The sequence below is a fragment of the Echinops telfairi genome, unplaced genomic scaffold (genome assembly GCF_000313985.2).
Source record: "Echinops telfairi isolate 266 unplaced genomic scaffold, ASM31398v2 ScPeMD7_7461;HRSCAF=8499, whole genome shotgun sequence".
NCBI classification, from domain to species: Eukaryota; Metazoa; Chordata; class Mammalia; order Afrosoricida; family Tenrecidae; genus Echinops; species Echinops telfairi.
In genome coordinates, this window is record NW_022111361.1 from 1,191,721 (window position 1) to 1,214,143 (window position 22,423).

The 22,423-nt window shown below is 41.1% G+C and overlaps 1 protein-coding gene across 1 annotated transcript in view; it reads right to left on the minus strand.

Moving 5' to 3' along the window:
- Window positions 1-22,423, minus strand: part of MYO3A (myosin IIIA) — a 247,253-nt gene that overhangs the window by 18,741 nt on the left and 206,089 nt on the right. Inside the window, exon 30 of the mRNA XM_004716113.2 lies at window positions 1,735-1,841. Within this exon, the coding sequence (XP_004716170.1) occupies window positions 1,735-1,841 (107 nt within the window). The remainder of the gene's footprint in view (window positions 1-1,734; window positions 1,842-22,423) is intronic.

Here is a 22,423-nt window from a genome sequence, read left to right on the forward strand (position 1 = left end):
GGTTAGGGATGATACTACAACAAGGGTTTTGAATTTGGAGTTGGGTTTTCAGGAAGGTTTCCTAAAGAAAGAGATATTTAAGCTAAGGATGTTTTACACTCTCAGTGTTGTAACTGAAATGGGAAATTTAGTCTAGACTAATGAAATAAGATGCCAATGGTAAATATCTATGGATAATTTGAAGATCAGAAAGAAGACTAAGGAAACTTGACTTGCTAAATGTTGCATTTTAAGGGGTGAAATAGCAAGACCTAGGGATGAAAGGGTAAGCAGTACTCAGATTATGACAGGCCTTGGGCATCTTTGGACTTTATTTTAGGGCAAAAGGAAGATGTAAAGGTTTTTACGTTTTCATCAGAGTTCTTGATCATATATTTGTGTCTCAAAATGATTGAATGTCAACCAATTATTTTTTGGTACAGTGACTCTGTATTCCTTCCATCTTCTTTTGATGCTTTCTCCATAATTTAACATTTGCCTATAGATTCCTTCAACATTGCCCCTGGAGGCTTGAGTTTTTTCTTCAGTTCTTTCAGCTTTAGATATATTGAGCATCCTCTTCCTTTTTGGCGTTCTAATTCCAGGTCTTTGTACATTTCATTAAAATCCTTTGTCATCTCAAGCTACCCTTTGAAATTTTCTGTTTCTTTTAATTCACTATTTCTTTCATTTGCTTTAGTTACTCTATGTTCACGAGCAGGTGTCAGAATCTTCTCTGATATCTACTTGGGTCTTTTCTCTGTTTCCTGCCTTTTTAATGACCTTTTGTCTTCTTCATATGCGATGCTCTTGATGTCATCCCACAACTGGTATAGCCTTCTATCAATAATGCTGACTATGCCAAATCTGTTCTTGAGATGTTTTCTACATTCAGGAGGGATATATTCAAGGCTATATTTTGTCTCTCATGCACTTGTTTTAAGTTTCTTCAGCTTCAAAGTGAACTTACATATGCATAACTGTTGTTCTGTTCCACTGTTGGCCCTTGGTCTTGTTGTGGCTAATGATATTGAGCTTGTCCTTCATCTCTTCCTGCAGATATATTCAATTGGATTCCTATGTATTCCATCTGGCAAAGTCTACCGCAAAGTTTGATACGGGGTCTAGAACTTGAAAGTGGTCTGAGCCAGAAATAAAGATTCAGGGCTCCGCAATAACTGAGGTCACAACTGCTGATGAGATTCTCTGAAGATCATGGATGAGGTGAGAAGTGAAGAAAGGGTTGAATCGTAGGGAACAACAAGAGGGAGAGGAACTTTCTAAAGGAACCGAAGAGATATCACCAGAAGTAGGAGAAGGACCAGGACACTGGATGACTTGCAAGTCGAGTGAGTGCTTACTTTTCTACCAAGAAGGCTTTAAACTCATTTGTAGTGTTGGGAGAAGTGGAGATTCCACAGATCCGGGACCTAAGATACTTCCAGGCTGACCACACTCCTAGCAAAGGAGCCATTCCTGGAAATGAGGTCAAGGAATAGGACATCCATGACTCAAGAATTATAGCTTTCTTTTTAGAAACCTAGATCCAAAGGATAACATGGGGCATTTTCAATGTGAAGGGAGGAGGTTGAATGACATCCTCACATTAGTTCCTCTACCTAATCTGAAGTTTGGCTTGTGCAAGTAGAAACCATGGGCTAAGTGATTGATTAAATGTTGAGCAAGCTTCAGTATGAGTGCAGGCAGTTGGTTTAGGTAATTAAACCCCACTGACCAGAAGAGTGAGCCACTTACATGTAGTAGGTAATAGTAGGTGGAGTCTTCAGGGTTATTTAGCGTTTTGGGTTTCCGGGGTCGTCTTGGGGGTCTCAGTATTTTTGGCTCTTCTCCTTTAGAGATACCTACAAGAAATGTGGTTATAAATTCAGTTAAAAACAATATTATCATGCAGGGTGTTTCTTTTAAGGTAGGAAATGATACACACTCATCTGGGGCATAGTTGAGAGAAAAAGGAAATATTTTCATTTTCCTAATCAGTCATTACCATACTCCTCCCCACCTGCTCCCTCCAATTCCCTGGCACTCTAGGACCTGGAGCGCTGACAGGCAGGGAGGAAAGAGAAGAGGAGGAAGGCCGAGGTTGGGAACATTGTCCAGCCATGCAGAAGATGTGTGAGGAGACGACTCAAAAGCTGCTAGAAACACTAGAAACAGGGCTAGTATGTTGATCAGATCTTTTTGTCACCTTCCCTGGCCCTTGCAGCCACCTCATCCTGCATCCCATCCACCCAAGTACAGCATGGTCTTCATCTTGAAGTACTGCCTCACATGATACAGTCCAAATCAGGGCTGTACCTAGCCTAAAGCCTAATCTATTATCTCACCAACATTTAGAACTTCAAGACACGAGCCTTCCCACATCTGATTCAAAATCCTGACCAAGAAAGAACACATCTCCCCCCTTTTATGTAAATATAGCTGCGGTAGTTAATCTGGTGTCAACTTGAGACCATTAAGAGTGAAGGGGTGGAGTTTAGCCTGTCAATCAGATCACGTCTTGATGGCCTCATTTGGAGTTGCTAGGGAGATAAATACAGGAGATAGACTTACTCCCTGAGAGATGCTCTACCAACAAGACACATGGCGCTACGCCAGTGGTTCTCAACCTTGTTAATGCCGTGACCCTTTCATACAGTTCCTCGTGTTGTGGTGACTCCCAACCAGGAAATTATTTTTATTGTTACTTCATAACTGTTATTTTGCTACAGCGATGAATCATCATGTATATATCTGATATGCAGGATGTATTTTCATTATTACAAATGGAACATAATTAAAGCATAGTGATTAATCACAAGACCAATATGTAATTATATATTGTGAAATATTTATTTCTAATTACAAATAAATGAAATTTTGTCTTGAAGCATGGTGTAGCATGGGTAACAGTCTTAATGCCAGGTACTCCTATGTGTGTGTATCTGCATGAGGGAGGACCCACCTGGAGACTAAGGCCGTCAGAAATATGTGTTTTCTGATGGTCTTAGGCGACCCCTGTGAAAGGGTTGTTCGAGCTCCAAAGGGGTCACAACCCACAGGTTGAGAACCACTGCACTACACTGATAGAGCCCATGCCCTGGGAGCTGGGGGAGTCACGTGGAGACCCTTGCCAGTGCTGAGATGCTTCTACCACCACCGGATCCACAAGACTTCCCACCCACTGGCCTATGATCTTCCTGCATTCAGCATCATAACATATGTTTCATGATTCTGAAGAGGACTTTATAGAGTGGTATTGGACATATGGGTTAATACCAGACTTATGGATTTGATCTGGACTGGGCTGGGATGTTTTCTCAATATTCAATTGCTCTTGTATATAAACTCTTTCTTATACACATGTGAGTGTCTCTTAATTTGTTTTTCTAGTCTATTCAAACTAGCACAATAGCCAAATTTCTTAAAACTAGAGTGGCAGGGGGCTTTCAATGACTTGCAGGCACGGTTTTTTGGATTGTTACTTTAGAGTTGCAGAACCAATGGGCCTCTTATGAAGTACTTGTCTTTTTGTAATGATTCTCATCCACCTCAAACTCCCATTGCATTTGTGCAGGAATCTCTGCACTGCAGATACCTTGGGATCCAGGAGGGAGTGGTTACGGGTGCTTCATGGAGAACAGTCTACACGCAGAAGGTACTCAAGTTTACATATTGTGTTGCTTTTGTCAGGTTCTTTCCGGTTGGTTCTGATTCATGGGGACTCCATGTGGACCAGAACAAGATGTTGGCTGATCCTGGGCATTCTCACAGGCTCACTGCTGTAGCTACACTGTCAATCCTCCTGAATGAGGAGCTCCCCTTTTTGGCTGACCTTCTACTTTTCCACGCATGATGCTTTCTCCGGGGACTTGCCTCTTCTGATACCGTGTCCAAAGCATGTGAGACAAAGTCTAAGGAGCATTCCAGGAGGGAAGGCCTAGTGATCTCTTCTGAAAAGATAGTCAATAAAAACCCTAGGGCCTGATCTCATGCACGAGGTTGCTGAGAGTCAGGAGTGATTCAACAGCAGCTCCCACCACCAACAAGGAGTTAAATAGATCATTGTTACATAAAAGGGCTGTCCCAATTCTTAATCCACAGATGTGGAAACGTACACAGAGAAACAGAATAGGCCCAATTCATACTAATCAAATTAAGTCAAATCTAATCAAGTCAATAAATATTTTATACTTAATTATGATGACTAAACAACTGAGACTAGATGTGCAAATCAGCATTAGCCAGGATGGGAGACTCGTAGCTATCTACATTTCAAGTCCCATGCCCAGCCCACTACGCACACATAATTTCTCACCATAGCACTAAAATCTTCTGCCACTCATTCCTTTCAAAGTGTACGGGAACGTATGGATGACAAAAAAGCTCAGCTAGTTGGGGGTTGTTCATAGAGGCGTTTAACACATACGGCAGTGGTAGTAAAAGAAAACTCGACAACCAACATCACCGGTCCTTTTTGAATGAAACAAAGCAAAGTGGAATACACAGTGAAACCAGCGAGAACTCGAACTTCACGGACTGGTCTCTTTTCCGAGGACTCTGGTTTTCTGCCTTTGGGTGTGTGGCAATTACATACTGTATGTACTCGAGTATAAGCCGAGGCACCTAATTTTACCACAAAAAACAGGGGGGGGGGGCTTTTTCAGCATAAAAAATGTGCTGAAAAAACTCGGCTTATACTTGAATATATATAATAATCTGGTGTCAATTTGGGACTTGAGAGGATTAAGAGTGAAGGGATGTAGGCTAGTCTGTCAATCGGATCATAGCCAATGAGGGCTCTGTGTGGGCATGGCCTTCTCCTGAGAATTCTGGGTTTTCCTCCTTGGAGGCGGGAGAGACGCTCTGCTCATTCCCTGGGAGACATTGCATCTGACAAGACACATGGAACTACACTAGTGCCCTGAGCTAGAGAAGTCACATGGACCTAGCCTGATGCAACCAGACCGCTGAAGCCAGAGAAGCCATGTAGAGACCCCTGCCAGCACTGAGATGCTTACAACACCACTGGATCCAAAGACTTTCTACCCACTGGCCCGTGATCACCCTGCATTTGGCGTCATTGCATGTGTTTCATGAGTCTAAAGAGGACTTTATAGACTAGTATCGGACATATGGGCTAATATCGGACTTATGGGCTTGGATTGGACTATGTTGGGATGCTTTCTTAATGTACAATTACTCTTTATCTAAAACTCTCTCTTATACACATATGAGTTTCTATGGATTTGTTTCTCTAGTCCACCATGACTAACACAGGGTATAATCCTAACATTTTTTTATTGCTCTGTTTACAGGGAAATATTTGCGCTTTCCCTCTCTGACATGTTTCTGTCTTACATGAATTCCATGTTTCAGAGATCTGACTGCATTTGTTAATCAGACAATGCAGGTAGAGATGAGTAATGTATCGGAGAAAGCACTTTCCCAACTAATCCCTGGTAGTTTTTCTCCCCGTCTCTTTTCCTTCTTCCCCGAAGGAACAAGACAACGGAGATGGAGGGAGTCCAAGTCTGTGGGCCACTTCTGGATCCAGTTTTAGATTGTCACAGGCACAAGAGAAGATGGTAAGGCCTGAATTCTTCCCATGATCATAAATACTTTATTTTGTTTCTTTCTCCTTACTTATCCTCTCCAGGGCTGCTGATGAAATAGCTCCTACTGGATCTTGCAAAATTTTATCATGTTTAAAATGTATTGGTTGTATTAGCTTCCCTGACCCCCTTAGATTTGAATGGTGTGAAACAAAATTTGGGGTCAGGTTAGTATACCTACTCACTGCCGTTGAATTGATTCTGACCCAAAACAAACCTATCGGACATAATGCAACTGCCCCTAGCGTTTCCTGGACTGGGATCCTTAAGTAAGCAGTTTGCCAAATCTCTCTCCCTCGGAACAGTTGGTGGGTTTGAACCCCTGACTTTTTTTGTTCTTTTTGGGGTGAGCAATCCTGTGCTTTCATCATGTGCCGCCATGGTCCCTGAGTTAATATTTCTTTAATATTTTTTAAAGTTCATAATAGAAGACCAGCATGTTATTGTTGTTGTCCGTTGTCTCCGAATAGGCTCCAACAGGTGCTGAGCTGATGTGTGACAGAAGTACCTGCTGCCCCATCTGGCTTTAGTTCCTCCATCCGGATTGCTGTGCCTGGGCCCACTGTGGAGGCTGTCTCACTGACCAGTCTCACAGAGGGTGCTCTTGGTTTCTGCTGACCCTCCACTTGACCAAACATGATGTTTTTTTCCAGCAATCGGGACATTATTATTGTGAAACAAAACAATCAGGTTTATGAGGGCCTAGAATCTGAACAAACACCATGAGGTGAAGCACAATAACCACAATGACTTATGGCCTAGAATCTGTCTTGACCTCGTCTTCATGTTCTTGTCAGATGCTTCCATTTCCTCTGATTTATATCCCAAGGCTCTATTGACACTGTCCCCTGCAGAGGCAGGGTGACATTTATGGCTCATTCCAAAGATCCTTTATCTGTTCTTACCATCTCTGACTTCTTTAATAGGTAGCATTGCCAACCACCCCTCCTCCTCAAGACTAGAGAGGAGGCTTGGGAAGGTAGACACCTTATCTGTGTATTCTAGGTATGTAGGGAAACGCTTGACACATATTAAGTGCTCAATATGTTTGCTGACGAAACAACTGATCTGCCCCTGGCCTCCTGCGTGCACTCACCTCTGACCCCGGTGCGGTCAGTGTCCCCAGTTGGACTCTGTGTAGAGGGCTCCAAATGCACACTTCACGTTTGGCCTTCCACACCACTTCCCGTTGCCTATGGGCCATTCCCACCTAGAAATCCGGGACCCAACCATTTTCTCCTATTGAGATTTCGCATGCATACAACCATCTCAAGGACACCAGCGTCTCTGTCCTCCCCGTTCAAAATACTGACATTCCTTTTGCCTCATCCACCCCCGAGAATCCTTATAAGCAGACAGTTATCCACATCCGTCACTTTAGGGACACAGACATTTCATTGCTACCACCCCGGGCTTGTTAATATTTGTGACAGAGGCTTCCGCTAGCCTCCACAGTAAACTGTTACAAAGAAGCACAACCGTTTCCATCCTCAAGTACTGCTTTAATTATGAAAGTCCACTTTTCAAAAATGGATGGCTCTCTTGTTCTTCTTCTTCATCAAATTTTCTCTTCAAAATCAGGTCACTTACTATTTAAGCAGCTCCAATTTTGGCTCACACTTCTCCCCTAAATAAGCAATCTCTTATGGTTAGCTCATTTAACCAGCTGGGCTTCTGCGTTTAAAGGTATAACTTTGCTTAGGCTCAGCTTCTCATAGCCTTATGCCTTATTTGGAAGCCTCGGTCAAGGTCTGTCTCCAGCTTCGGGTGTCCCTGGAAGCGTTCATTCAATGTCCAGGCACTCTCTTTTGCCTTTGGGTGTCGGTGATATTTGCTGGTTATTTAAATATTTGAAAACTAACCTCATCCTTTCTTATAGTGCCCTTACTGTTTTTACCTGTGATTTATTTTATTTTTTACTATATAGTAAGATAAGAAGTTTCTGAATGGCTGGGGATCATGACTGAGTTTTTGATACCCTCTTGTCTTTTCACTGGTGGTATGCTAAGTGGGGTGCTTAATTCCATTTGATTCGAGACAGATGCTAGACCAATATTAGATACTCAGCACACTTTTTTTGTTAATTGGATCACTATTGTCACCAGATATAAAAACAAACTCCTGATAGTTTAAAGATAAATTTAAATAAATAAGCAAGCAAAAATAATACTAATTTCTTAAAGAAAATCCAGGGGACTTCATGTAGGTGAACAATTTAGGTGTGAAATTACCTTAAAGTTCAGAAGTCATAAGACATGAGGAAGCATCTTTGCCTGCTATGAAAATTTTATATGTTCAAAAGTGAAACATTAGACAGATTTGGAAAAAATATACTTATAACATTGATGACAAGAAGGGCTGTTATTTGTAATACTGAAAAATGCTAAGAAATCACTGCAAAAATGTCACCCAAGAGAAAAATGGGGAAATGATATAAATAGGTATGTCAAGTGAGAAATTCCCCAAATAATTCTCCAATAAACAAGGGAAGACATCAGAGCTCACTATCAGACATGGGAATATAAATTAAAATAACAAAGAAGTATTCTACTTCAATAATATTGACAAAGATTAAGAAGAAGGCTACCATTGCTGGGTGGGGGTGTCAAAAATAGTGTATTGTCACAAGTGCTGAAGGAAATGTCAACTGTGTCAGCCAATTGACAACAGTATATTTTAACTCAATAATCTCATCTCAGAGACCTTATCCCACATAAATGAGAACCCTAGCATACATGAGAATTTTCAAAGAATGCTTACTGTGATGTTTTTCACAGTGGCAAACAAGCAAATGGAAAGAAAGTGCCGCTCTAACAGTACGGAAAAGTGTGTGAATTATTGTGATCTGCAAGTGGAAGATTGTGTAGGTATTAAGAAGAATGATAGATATGCTAGTTGATAGGGAGGGCTTCCTAATAAGTGAGGAAAGCACAGTTTCTTAGTGTTTATGGTATGGTCCTATTTGTTTAAAAATGAATGACAATATATAAGTACTACAGAGGTCAATGTATGTGTGGATGTCTGCAAAAAAGAGAGAAGAAAGGGTTTCCTTGGGGGAAGAGCAATATGGATTCGGGTGGGGGACAGAGGGGAGGAAACAGAAGCATAAAAAGAAAGGAAAGGCATTAAGAAAAATCCTGGTCTGTATGCTTTGATCACATCTGTGTAGCATAAATGTGCAGGTAGGGATGCATCTATAGACTATATATAGAAATAACAGTGTTAATATGTGTTGAGTTTTAAGGACTTCCGATTCATTCCTGTTTATTACAGAATCTGATTTCATTTGAGTTTATTGGCTTTTTTTTTCTTTTACCAGCTCACTGGGTGGCACAAATAGCTTGATTTTGTTCATAGCAAAAAGGTTGGCAGTTCGAACCTACGCAGGAGCTTCATGGAAGAAAGAGCCTGAAGATTAGCTTCCTTAAAGACTGCAGCCACGAAAGCCCTGTGAAGCAGTTCTAAGCTGAAATTCATGGGTTACTCGTTGGCCAGCAGTCGGGAATGAACTTGACAGCAGAAGACAGTAACAACAAGCCCAACAAGTGTGTGGATGGTGCAGGACTGGGCAGTGACTCACATCCTGCTGTACATCTTGCTCAACAGTCACCGGCTGGTACAGACCAATGTAAATTTACAAAACACTCGAAGATTTATTTTTTACAGAAGATAGTACACCAACAAGGGCATTTCAGTTTTGCTGATATCCAATGTAAATATGTAAGATCTATGCAAATTATAAAAGGAGCTTCTTGATGAGTTGGGTTGACTTCGTGGCTGCACAGTGATCTCAGATACATCAAGGGTGTGAGGATGATGCAGGACCAGTCTTTCTGGTCTCCCTACCTCCGGTTGCTATGGGTGGGAGCTGACAGAGCGGTACCTCACAACAATCGGAAGCAGAGGGTTAAAGACCCCGAAGAGGGTCTCATTTAAGATATTATATGCAAATTTGGCAGCCAATAAGTGAGGATTATTGATGACTGTACTCAACAGGGTCTGATTACCTATATAAAATTTCTCCCAGACGTTTTTGTATTTTTGAAGAGCAAGCTTCCTGTGAGCTTATTGACATAGAAATATTTTAGAGGAGCCGAAGTTTATTTTGCCCTCTAATGGCTTCCTGAATTTTTATGCCTTTGGGAAGTACAAACATTGTCTACTACCATCATCCTAACCCCTTAATTACAAAAGTGACACCAACATTTATAATCATAAATTATCAACAGCAGATCAATCTTGGCAAAATTAGTTTTGTGACTCTTCTGTGTGATGTGCATGCATGATAAGTATCAGCTTGCGAAGGTTATTGCTATATTAAAAATAGCCAGAAGGTAACATATTTATATTGCAGTCTGGTAATGATTCCTTTAAGTGTGTTAGTTCATCAGAAATGTGATATATTTTGATGATTAATTGACAATGATCTCCACATTTTTGTATGCAGAAAAGGCCATCGTTAAAACTCATTATCAATATTTGTTTTAGAAAATTAAGTTTCAGTACATGATTCTCATTTGAATGATAATGACACAATTTTACAATTTTACTTCTGTGGTTGGCTGACATTGAGTCAGCCTAGAGCAACCTTCCTCATGCTGTGACCTTTTCATACGGCTCCTCATGTGGTGGTGACCACCCCACCCCCAACCAGAACATCATTTTTGTTGCTACTTCATCACTGTCATTTTGCTACTGTTATGAATCGGGTGACCCCTGTGAAAGGGGCGTTCGATCCCCAATGGGGTTGCGAAGCACAGGTTGCGAACCGCTGGCTGGACCCCCGTGACGTGTGTACGAAAGAACCAATCGTGCCCCGTGCCATCTTCGCGGCTGTTACTAGGTTTGCGACCACTGTTGCAGTCACTGCGTCCATGCAGCTCATCAAGGGCCTCTCTGATTAGAATTTGCATCGAGATCACCTATCTAAATCAGATCTCAACAGAACAGAAATGCACTGCTGCTACTGTAATCTTTTTTCTTTCAGAGACAAATCTAGCTTTGAGAAACTTCCATTTGCTTTGGGCAGCCCGTGTCTGTCAAGCAAGACAGTGACGCTCAAGAGAGCTTAGAAAGGGGGCATTTTCATGAGCGACAGTTCAGGCAAGACGCACGCTGGATCCAGAAGTCATCACCTGACATCTGGAAGCTGCTGGTTCCATCATTCTCTCAACCAAGCTAGCCAATGTGGCACTGTCACTGGACTTCACACTGCATCCAGATGCAGAGCCCGTGGCGAACCACTTGGTTTTATGCTGTTTTGCCTGTCCGGCTTTACCCACTCCCATAGCTCCCGGAGGTATGAAGGCCTTCAAAAGATTCATGGAAAAAGCCTTTCGTCTTTCAATTCCACTTTTCCGTGACTATTTGCAGTACCCGGAGTTTTCATTACTCTTGCTGCCTGAGACATTTGGGATTTGAGGAAGCTGAGAAAGGTGCCGCCGCTGTGGCACCCCTACCCTCTGCAGTTCCGGGGCAGGTGTCTGTACGGCCCAAGTGACCGTGCCACTGAGGGCTGCTTTGCCATTTGCCCGACTCAGAAACAGCCCTGATTTTCTCTCCGGCAGCTCCCCGCCTCAGCCTCCTTTCTGAGCTCCTCAACTAATCCTTCGGCTCTAACTTTTCTATCAGCTGATGTCCCAGGGCCAGCTAAGCCTGTCCTTATTCTACAGATCACGGGCGTGGACTTGTGCCACGCTCTGAATTAGAACCTTGAAAGCAGAGCTTTGAGGTTGAGGTGGAGGCACGGTGATGCTGCTGCCTTGCCTTTCTATCTGTTCTGGCTGTCTTAGGAGAAGCGCAGTTCTGTTTGGGGTGTGTGTGTGTCTGTTGTGCTTTAATAGACACATCCTTTGGGCTATCATTGATCTCTCAGATAGGATCACAGTGCACCTGACCTCTTGTTCTGTCTCTTGTTTTTTGGCTGAAGCCAGAGCTTAGAGTTCCCACGGCCTAGTCTTTTGGGTTAGACAAGACTACACTGCTGCTCACAGTGTTTTGCATACATTGTGCACAGCCATCAGCAGAAGGCGCCATAAAGGAAATTGGGGCGGGGGTGGGGGAGGATGGACGCGATGAAGAGGATTCTCGAGCATAGTTTCTCCGTTGAGGGCAGTCCCCTGTCATGGCGAGTACTGTGAGCACGCATGCGGTGTATGACTACTGCTGGTGGGGTTTTAGGACCCACAGCCTCCCTAAGACACACGAATGGAACGCTGCATGCTCCTTCGGGGTGCCCACTGCTGTTCCTGTGCCTGACCCATAGATGCAGTCACTGTGTCAGTCCATCTCCTTCAGGGCCCTTCTCTCTGTGCTGCCCCTCCACTTTACCAAACGTGACATCCTTCTCCAGGGACCCGTCTCTCCTCACCACATTTCCAAATGATGTAAGACCAAGCTTTACCATCCTTGCCTCTGACCTTACTTCTTCCAGTACAAATCAGATGATCCTTTTAGTAGCCTGTAGAACTTTTAATATTCTTCGCCAGGACCACAATTCAAGTGCACTGATTATCCTACGGTCCTCCTTACTCAATGTCTGACTTTCACATGCATATGAGGCGATGGAGAAGGCCATGGCTTGGGTGGGGTTGCACCTCAAGCCTTAAAGTAACATCCTGGCTTTTCAATACTCTAAAGACCAATTTTACAACTGGGCATATGACTATGGATATGATCACATTGTGAAAGTATGTGCTACCTGTTTGGAGAATAAGGGAAACTCAGGGTGACACTTAAGGCCCTATATCTCTGGGTAGGAGAAAAATGTTTTATTCCCACAATGAATTACAGCAGTGGAATCCACAGGGGCAGTTCTACCCTGTTGTGCAGGGTTGCTAAGAGTTTGACTCAACTCAATGGGAGCAAATTCAGAGTCTGTTCAAGTCTTTGGGTGGAGAGAATGGCTAAGTGCTTAGCTGCTAAGCCAAAATTTGGAGATTTGCATCCATCTGGAGGTTCGTGACAATCTATTTCAGAAAAAAACCCAGCTGTCGAAAGCTCTCTGGAATATAATTCTACTCTGTCACATGGGGTCACCATGAGTAAAGTTGATTTGACGGCTACTTGTCCTGATTATATTTCAAACTATTATCAACCTTAGCCTATATGAAAAATATTTCGATAAACTGTTTGAGTTGAAGACCCACTGTGGTAGTCACCTAATTTGGAATAAGAGTGTAGGGGTGGAGTCTAGGCTGTCAATCTGGAGATAGCCAATGAGACTTCTGTGTGGACATGGCCTTCTCCTGAGAATTCTGAGAAATCTGGGACTTCCTCCTTGGAGGAAGAAGACACTTCTCTCACTGCTACTCCCTGGGAGACATTGCAGAAGACAAGCCACATGGACTCAACCAGACCTCGGAAGTTGGAGAAGCCACAGAGAGACAGACCCCTGCCAGCGCTGAGATGCTTACAGCGCCACTGGACCCAAAGACTTTCTACCCACTGGCTTGTGATCATCCTGCATTTGGCTTCATTGCATGTGTTTCATGAGTCTGAAGAGGACTTTATAGATTGGTATTGGACATATGGGTTAGTATCGGACTTATGGACCTGATCTGGACTGGGCTGGGATTTTTCTCAATATTCAATTCCTCTTGTATATAAACCTCTCCCTTATATACATATGCATGTTTATGAATTTGTTTCTCTAGTCCACCCAGACTAACACACCCATATTAATTTTCCCCAACGTTCTTTAAAAAAAAAAGTCAGCTTCGTTCTACCTATGGGACTTTCTTCCACATAGGACTTTTAAAAAACAAAGAAAATGAAAATTTTCTGATTTTAAACAAGAAACATTTCATATTTCCTTGCTTTCTTCACATACTTTATAACACATAGATAAAATAGTTTTTGATTCACATCATCACAAGATAGATATGGCAATATTTACCGCATGGCCGGAAGAGATTTCAGACGGCTAGTCTTTGGTAAAAGGCGGTGGAAGCTTTCCATCCTTTGCAGCAACAGGATTCACAGGCTTCGTTTTAAATAGAAGTGCGCTCTGAAGATCTTAGCCAGAAAGGGATGGAAAGTCCTTGCTTTACGAGAGAGGGAGCACCTTGTTCTCACTCAACCCATAGCTGCACATTTGTGAAGTTCTTGGGCAGTGCAAATTGTTAAAAACTGGACTACTCACAGGAAGGTTGGTGGTTTGAATCCACTCCGAGCCCTTCATAAGAAAAGTCACTTTTGAAAACCCAGGGGCATACAGTTTGACTGTGCAACACACGGTGTTGCCTTGACTTGGAATCACTGGGGACAACTTTCATTTCTACAAACACTTAGGTGCTCTTGGTAATGAACAACCACCACAAGGGTAGGCAGACGAGGCTGACATCTATAGTGCTCCAATTCTCATTCTGCAATAGTCTACTCTGTAGTTGGGTTAGCTAGCAGTTTTCTAAGATTGGTCCGTGGTAAATGAATTTTAAGGACTGTTAATATTCGATATAAGAATGTGTATTACTTATTAATCATTCTTATATTGTCCAATTTTATTTCTCACCATGTGCATACACTTTTCTTCTTCAGTTCTGGTTATTTCCTTGGGCTGTGTTCCCATAAATGGGACAGTCATATAAACTCTTTCTTTTTTCTTTTTGACATGTTGCTAAATTGCTTTAAATAATGTTGGCCCTTTACAGTCTCATTATTAGTGTTGGAGAATAATTGAATTAGCATATTATCATCACTGTTAATCTTTTTTTCAGTCTTTCCATTTACATAAGTGAAAAATAATAACACATTTTAATGTGTATTTTTTATTTCTAGGTCATAAATATGGTTATTTTCCTCTGTATTTCTTCTATAGATCAATGAATGCTTTTGCTCCGTTTTCTATTGGGCATGCTCAGGCTGCTCTTATGGTATAAGGGCTCTTTTTTACACTGCCTGGTAGCCCTCTTTACATCTGTTCTATATATTCGAACTAGATTTTTTAAGAGCTTATTAATTTTTAGTGTTGCATTTTAATCTCCAGAAGCTTTTGATGTCTATGCAGTCCAAATTTATTACAATTTCACTTAGTAGTTTCTTCTGTTACCTCTTATGCTTTACTTCCTATCTTAAGTTGATGGTGTAAATAGTTCATATCTAATTTCTACTGGTTTGCTAATTTGTTTTATTTCTTATGTTTAAATTGTTAACATAGCTGAAAAGGTAGCTGGGTATTCAGCATAAGATTCTATCTCATTAAAAAAATTCAAATCAGAAAAAAATTAAGCATTATTTGAATAATCTATTTCTTAACTGTTTGCGATATTTAGTTTATTAAGTGACAAGTCTTTAGAAATACAAGGGACTTCAAATTTATATGGAAAAATGGAATTAAATGGTAACAGAATTATTTATTTATTTAAAAATTATATTGGGGGCTCTTATCACAATCCGTACATATATCCATTGTATCAAACACATCTGTACATATATTGTCATCTTTTTCAAAACATATTCTGTGGGGGGAGGTCAGACTGTCTCGCCCCACCACAGGGGTGGACCTGCTGCCTGCTGTTAAAGACAATGCACAGGCCTGCAGTCATTTATTTGGTTCCTGTAGGTGGGGTTTACACCCTACTGATAATGGTTCCTATGGAGACCCAGAGAACAGGTCAAAGTTAAGCTGCCATCCTAAATCTAGGATCCACCCATCTTGTCACATGTATACCCCCAATCCCTCCTCTTCCTATTGCGTGTATGTCCCGAGACCACCCCCTCTCATTGCTGTATAACCTATAGTACAACCCCTTCCTGTGACGTGTGTCTTTACCTGTAATTAGTGGGCTTGCACGCCCCCCAAAAGTATATAGGCCTGGGCTAGCAATAGAGATCTCTATTGAGATCTGGCCTCTCTCTCTGGGCTCCTCCTCCTCGTGCCCCCTCTCTCCCTTGTTCCCTTTCCCGTCGTCCTTCCCTTCCCCCTCTCTCCACGTGGACCACCAAGCGGGGCTGAGGTGAGCAATGCTACCTTGCAATGTGTTTGACTGCATTATTGTAATGTTTCTTCCATCGCTCATGCTCTCAGTGATTTTAATATAATATACATACATCTCAACCGTACAATTGTGCTTACTGAACCCATGGGTAGTGGTGGGGGGCTGGCCCTCCCCTCACTTTATACTACAATTTTCTTTCTACTTGAGCCCCTGGCATCAGCTCCTCATTTTCCCCCCTCTTTCCCCCTCCCTCACTCCATCATGTCCCCTTGATAATCTATAAATTATTCTTTGGGGGCCTTTTTTTTTTTTTTGTAACAGAATTTTTTTTCACGAAATTTTAAAGCTCCCTTGCATTAGGATGAATTTAAGGGTTCTTTATTCTGTTCATTAACCTAGCTGATTATTATGAGAGGCATATGGTATTAATGATTTCTGTTGTGCATTTTGTTATCTAATAAGCTCTCATAATGACTATTTCTTTGGAAATTTATAGATGATCTTTAGAAACATTTTCATATATTTCAAAAAGACCAACAAACCCAAAACGTCTCATTGAGATGTTGAATGCAATGTCTTAAAACCGAGAGATCAATTTTTACGACACAACACAAAATCTCTTTCTACTACTAAGCTCTTCTTTTTTGTATCTTTGTGATTCTTCTTGTTAGCTTTAATTCAAGGTCCTAGCGACATTTTTGTGGGGGCTGTTATTTCTAATGGGTCCTTTTTGTATTATAAATTCTCATGGGAAAGGAAAAAATGTGTTATTCTTACAAGCATTATTGCTAGTATTAATCATTAGTGTTTGATTCATTTTTGTATTTCTAAGGTCAAATTTAATGCTGTCCATGAATGTACGGTCCTATTTTTCATTTTGAAAAGTTATGTTTTTAAAAAATCTCTAATTACTATCTTTTTTTCAACGGCTAGGAGTTCTCAAATAACATTAGAAGAAGGGGTGTGTGTGTATAACATGAGGCTGACATGTCAATCTTTGGGGAGGTCTCTCGGGACAGGTAGACAGCCCTAACAAAGGGCGGAAGGATACAGATGGGAAGAACCATGCAGGAGAGGGAAATGGGGCAAACATGTCTGGGGAAACATAATGGCATATCTGTTGGTAGGGAAAGAGGGAGGACCGACTTCCAGGTTTGGAGAAGGTGGATTGAAAATATGTGTGTGTGTGTGTGTGTGTGTGTGTGTGTGTGTGTCTTTGGAGGTACGGACCGGAGGAACCACATTGACCTGGGCTCTGAATGCATCATGGAGACCCAGGCTGGGTGCTGGGGTGTGCTGGGGCACTGAATCCTAGATCTCCAAGGTGCGCAGCATGCTCCAGAGGCTGCACCAATGAGAACCCATGTGGGCATTCCACTGAGCAAATTGGACTTTACCTCAGATGCACCTAGAACTTGAGGACATAACTCGGGACATACAAGGTGTCTGAGGAAGCAGAAGACAGCTGTACCAATATTGGAGCGCTGTGTGCAGGCGGACAAATAAGGTCTTGCTACATCAATGCCCTACAGGTTTTAATAAGTTATGTATTATACTGGCAAATCCATGATAACCATTCTGTTGTATATGTCTTTTGTTTGGTCATACCAGGGTGTACCTCAGAAGTTCTATGGCAGGAGGTTGTGATGCAAGTTTTTTGGTAAATGAAATCTAGGATTAATGAACTTATAGGGATAGCAAGTTCAACTAGGGTTTCAGGGAGGGGTTGCAGGGAGTGGGGGGTGGGGGGAGTTGATAAAAGGGGAATGATGTTAAGGTTTCCAGGAAAAAAATAGGATGTTTGGATACTGATTATGGAAGCAATGGTACATTTCTGCTTGATGAGATTGAACGATGCAATGACATGTCATTTGGGTTAATTCCTAAGTAATAATATATTGAAAGAAAAAATAAACATAGATCTAGAAATGGGTTTTAGTCTTATACTAAATCCCAGCTCCAACATAAGAACTTATATCCTGGTCCTGCTGACACTCACCTGCAGGCTGAGAACACAAAAGCTACGGGTGCCATAGCAAAATGTGGGGAAGAAGTTAGATGGTGCCCGGCTATCACATAAAAAAGTGCCTGGGTGTTAAAGGCTTGTCCCAAACAAGCAGCCATCTAAGTGAGATGTCAACTAAGTCCACATGGAGGAAGCACACCATCACGAATCACAGGAGATTATGAAGCATATAATCCAAAGTTGAAGGGAGGGATGAGTAACAGAACCTAAAATCTGAGAATCTGGTTGGCAGAAAGCTATGGATGACAGTGGGAGCCCAAGATTCATTGGTAGAACTACATAGGAAGTAAGCCTCTGGGGAACTGCCCTACCCACAACTGAGGGGCAGGAGGGAAGCGGTTACTAAACGGAGTGCGTTGGAGAGTTGAGCACAGAAGGTCAAAGGCAGAAGCCTGACGTGAACAGTTACAACTTGTCAGCAGACTCCCCCCGAGGATACATGCTGCACATGATCTGGCTTCCAAGATTTTATGTGGGTTTTGGGGGTCATATTGTTGAGTTTGGCTTTTGATTGTACATATTAGGAGGTTCCCCGGATGTGTTATGTCATTGGGGGTCACCTTCTTGAAGCGGTGGTATATCTTTTTCAATTTTTGATGTATGAAAACCAGGACCGATGAACCTATAGCGGCAGCAATAAGGAATAAGGGTTTTGGCAGGAGAGAGGCACAGAGGTGGGGGGGGGGGGGGAGGGTGACAATGCCAAGGGTCCCAAGAGAAAAAGAATGTTCGGAACCTGTAGCAAATGTACAATTCTGGTGGACGTGACTGAACTACGGAATGATTTAATCCATGCGTTAATCCCAATCAATAAAAAAAGAAGTTATGTTACGGAATATCCTGACATTAGTCCTGCTTTTTTATGAGATGGTTTCCAGTGCTTCACTGCTAATTATGATGCTGAAGCTGGTTTATGAAATAGATTCTTGCGATCACTAAAGACTATTTAAAAAAATTTTTAAATTTAGTCAGAGGATTTCTTTTCTTCAGGTCTGAGTGTTGGATTTCTTTGTAAAGGATTTTAGCATTTATCAAGATGATTGTTTCCCATTTGGACTTTGGGTTGATTATATCAATGTGCATTATTTGAGTAATTGCACTCAATTAGCTAATTTATAGGTAGGAGTTTTACCTCCTAAGTCCTTAATAGTGACTCATAGATTAGAAAGAAAAGTTATGTGTCCGATTTTGGTTCTTGGTTAGTTTATCTTCATGTTATATGTAACATTTTATAGCTTTCTTTATTTTTTCAAACAAAAGACATAGTGTGGAAATTATATTTGCATGAACGTTTGAATAAATTGGTGTGAACCAGTATACATTTCTTGAATCTTCCTCTGGAGGTAATTCTTTGACACATATATGAAGGTAAGTAAGGAGTTGCTGAAAATCATAGGTGCCTTTATTAAACAAACATGTCACCACGTGAAGCATCGTTCCTTGACATTTCCTCCATAGAGGTCCAGGCACTTCTGAGAGCGGCATTCTCAATTCTGTGTGCTTCAATTTATACCACGATAGTTTTGGACCCGGGAGGGGCTCAAATTGTGTTTCTCTTAAGTGTTAATTGAGTCCAGGGAGCAAAATGAACTCTGGAGCGCCCTGATCAGATTGTAGAGTAGATGGAGTAAACTTTCCCAGTGACATTCCCATAGGACAGCCTTTGCACAGTCAGGATGAAAAAACACATTTCCCAGTGCAACGTTCCTGGCCTTTTTGTTACCAGTGCACAGTGAAGTTTGTTTTCTTAACATTTCTTCAAAATAAGCCCCCGGAATTATCCTAGGAACTTCAAGGAAATCTACCCAGATTACCTTTTTTGAATGACCCCAAACAGTTGTCATAACCCTTTGAGCTGATCTAAGTGGTCTACCGACAAGTCAGAAGTCACCGTTTTGATTAGACCTTGCTCTGTGGATTGTATTGGTAATTCCAAGACTCATCCTTGGTTAGAATTCATTCCACAAAATTGTCCCCATTAGCCTCGACCTTGCAGTTGGACAGACTCATGAAAAGACGAGCTCTTGGAGATAGCTAATCTTTGCTCAGTGCTTCCTGGCGCCTTGAGACCAAAGCTTGCTGCGGTCAAGGTGTTCACTTAAAATGAAATTGCCCAGCTATGTGAGACCGCACTTCAGCAGTGATTGAATGAGCGGTGATTCTATGGCCTTCTTCCACCAGTGTGTGGACTTCAGCCACAGTTTCTTCATTTCTCAAAGTTGTAGACCTTCCCTCTCTAAGTTCATCTTTGCAGTCTTCCCAACATTCCTTAAATCATTGGATCCATCTAAACACTTGTGTTTGCTGTTGGATTTTTTTTTTTTTTTTTTAGGATTTTCTTTCTTTTCCATTTTGTTAGGAGCTAATCCAGATATCATACCATTTCAGAGTTGAACCATATCAAGCAGTGTTGTACAATTGCTGCCCAAATCAACTTCAAACCCTTAGCCCTTTTTGAATTCCTTGATATTAGCTTTCCCTTACTCGCCCACCTTTCCTGCTGTACCCTCCAGGAGCGCATATTCTAATTGTTTCCTCTATAGATTCACACCCTTGCTTTGATACACCATAGAAACATAAAAACCACAAAACATAGACTCAGCAAGACTACCAACATTGACAAAATACAACAGAGATGTGGTATTTTATGAGTAGTAGCCCCATAAACTCATCGCAAAGCTTCAAAGTTTGGGAAGATGTCTCCTTTTTTTTTTTTTTTTTTCATAGCACAAAAAGCCTTTCTCTATTTTGAAGGTACTCTATTGAAAGAAAGACAAGTGTATTTTTTGTTCTAATAACCTGGCATTCCGTGATGCTGACCTTCCTGACACAATCGCTGAAGACAAAATGGGTCCATAAGAAAATGTGAAGAAAGCTGATGGTGTCCGGCTATCTAAAAAGATAGCATCTGGGGTCTTAAAGGCTTGAAGATAAACAAGCGGTCATCTAGCTCAGAAGCAAAAACGCCTACATGGAAGAAGCACACCAGCCTGTGTGATCATGAGGTGTCGATGGGATCAGGTATCAGGAATCAAAGACCCAGAACAAAAAAATCATAATATTGTGAATGAGGGGGAGAATGGAGTGGAGACCCAATGCCCATCTGTAGACAATTGGATATCCCCTTACAAAAGGGTCACAAGGAAGAGACGAGCCAGTCCGGCTTCAGTATAGCACTGATGAAGCATGCAACTTTCCTCTAGTTCCTTAACGTTTCTTCCCCCCACTATCATGACCCCAATTCTACCTTACAAATACGGCTAGACCATAGCATGTACACAGGTACTGCTAAGAGCTGGAAACACAAGGAATCTAGGACAGATAAACCTCTCAGGAACGATATTGAGAGTAGCCATACCAGGAGGGGAAGGTGGGGGTAGAAAAGGGAAACCAAGCACAATGTTCTACATATAACCCCCTCCCTAGGGGTCAGACAACAGAAAAGTGGGTGAAGAGAGACATCGGTCAGTGTAAGACATGAAAAAGTAATAATAATTTATAAATTATCAAGGGTTCATGAGAGAGGGAGGGGAAAAATGAGGAGCTGATATCAAGGGCTCAAGTAGATAGAAAATGTTTTGAACGTGATGATGGCAACAAATGTACAAATGTGCTTGACACAATGGATGTATATATGGATTGTGATAAGAGTTGTATGAGCCCCCAATAAAATGATTTAATTAAAAAAAAGATAAGTGTATTACTAAGGAACTTGTCTGCAACCATCCACTGATTGTTTATATGTTTAAACATATTTTGAATTATGGTATGTATATCATACCAATATTTTAATATTCTAAACTACGGTCATTTTAACTTTGTTCTTATTTTTTCTTCTTTTTATTTCTTGGTGCCTTTCTTTTTGACAAATTAAGCAGGAATTTGTCTACTTTGTTCTATATTTTGAAAAAATCATTACCTTATCTTAATTTAGCTGATTAATATTTATTTGTTTTATTGTCATCATCTCTCTTTCCCATGCATTCTGGGGCTGAATACTTGTTTTCTTTTTAAAAGAAATTTCCTGGCATACGTATTTTTAAACTTTAGTTCTTAATTAATAAGAAAAACTTTAGTGATTTGAATTTTCCCATAAGTGCAGATGTGACTGAAATTCCACTCACAGTTTTTATCAGGCAGTTAGTCCTACTTTTAATTTGCATATGTACACATTTAGCTTTTGTTTAAGTGCCTCATCAGCAAAAACAACAAAAAGCCCTCTCAGATTGTAGTGTTGACATTATTGATCTTTACAAAAAATTAGTGACTAGGTTGGCAGAAGCATATTGTCCATCATTCTCCTGATGCCATATTAATTCTAAGGTCTCTGCTTTCATTTAAGACTTTTAGGTAAGCTATTTTATCAGAAATTAATTCAGTTAACATTTCAAATATCCATACTTTAGAATATAAAGCAAAACTGCCTTAATATGATTAGTATGTAATATAATCAGAGTACCAAGATAAATGATTTTCACTGAACTTTATGGTTGTCACTAACATATCTGCTTTTTGCACTGAAGTTGATTGTTTGTTAGAAGAGTTTTGGGCAATTCGTATTACTTCTTAAGCAGAAGGAGAAGGTATAAGTGCACTTTGGGATAGAAACACTCTTCAAAGGTTTATTTGGTGTAAAACAACATTTAGAATCTATTTTCTACTTGCAATGAAAATATTATTAAAAATAACATAACCTGACATTATTTAAGACACATGATTCTCACATGGATGTCTGTATGTTTATAGATACACGAAGGGATATATTCTCAAAGAGTTGACAACATAAATTTCTAGGGACCGGTATTAAGATACTGAAATGATATGCATGTGTAAAATATAAAGCAAATGAAAACTGCACCCCAACAACT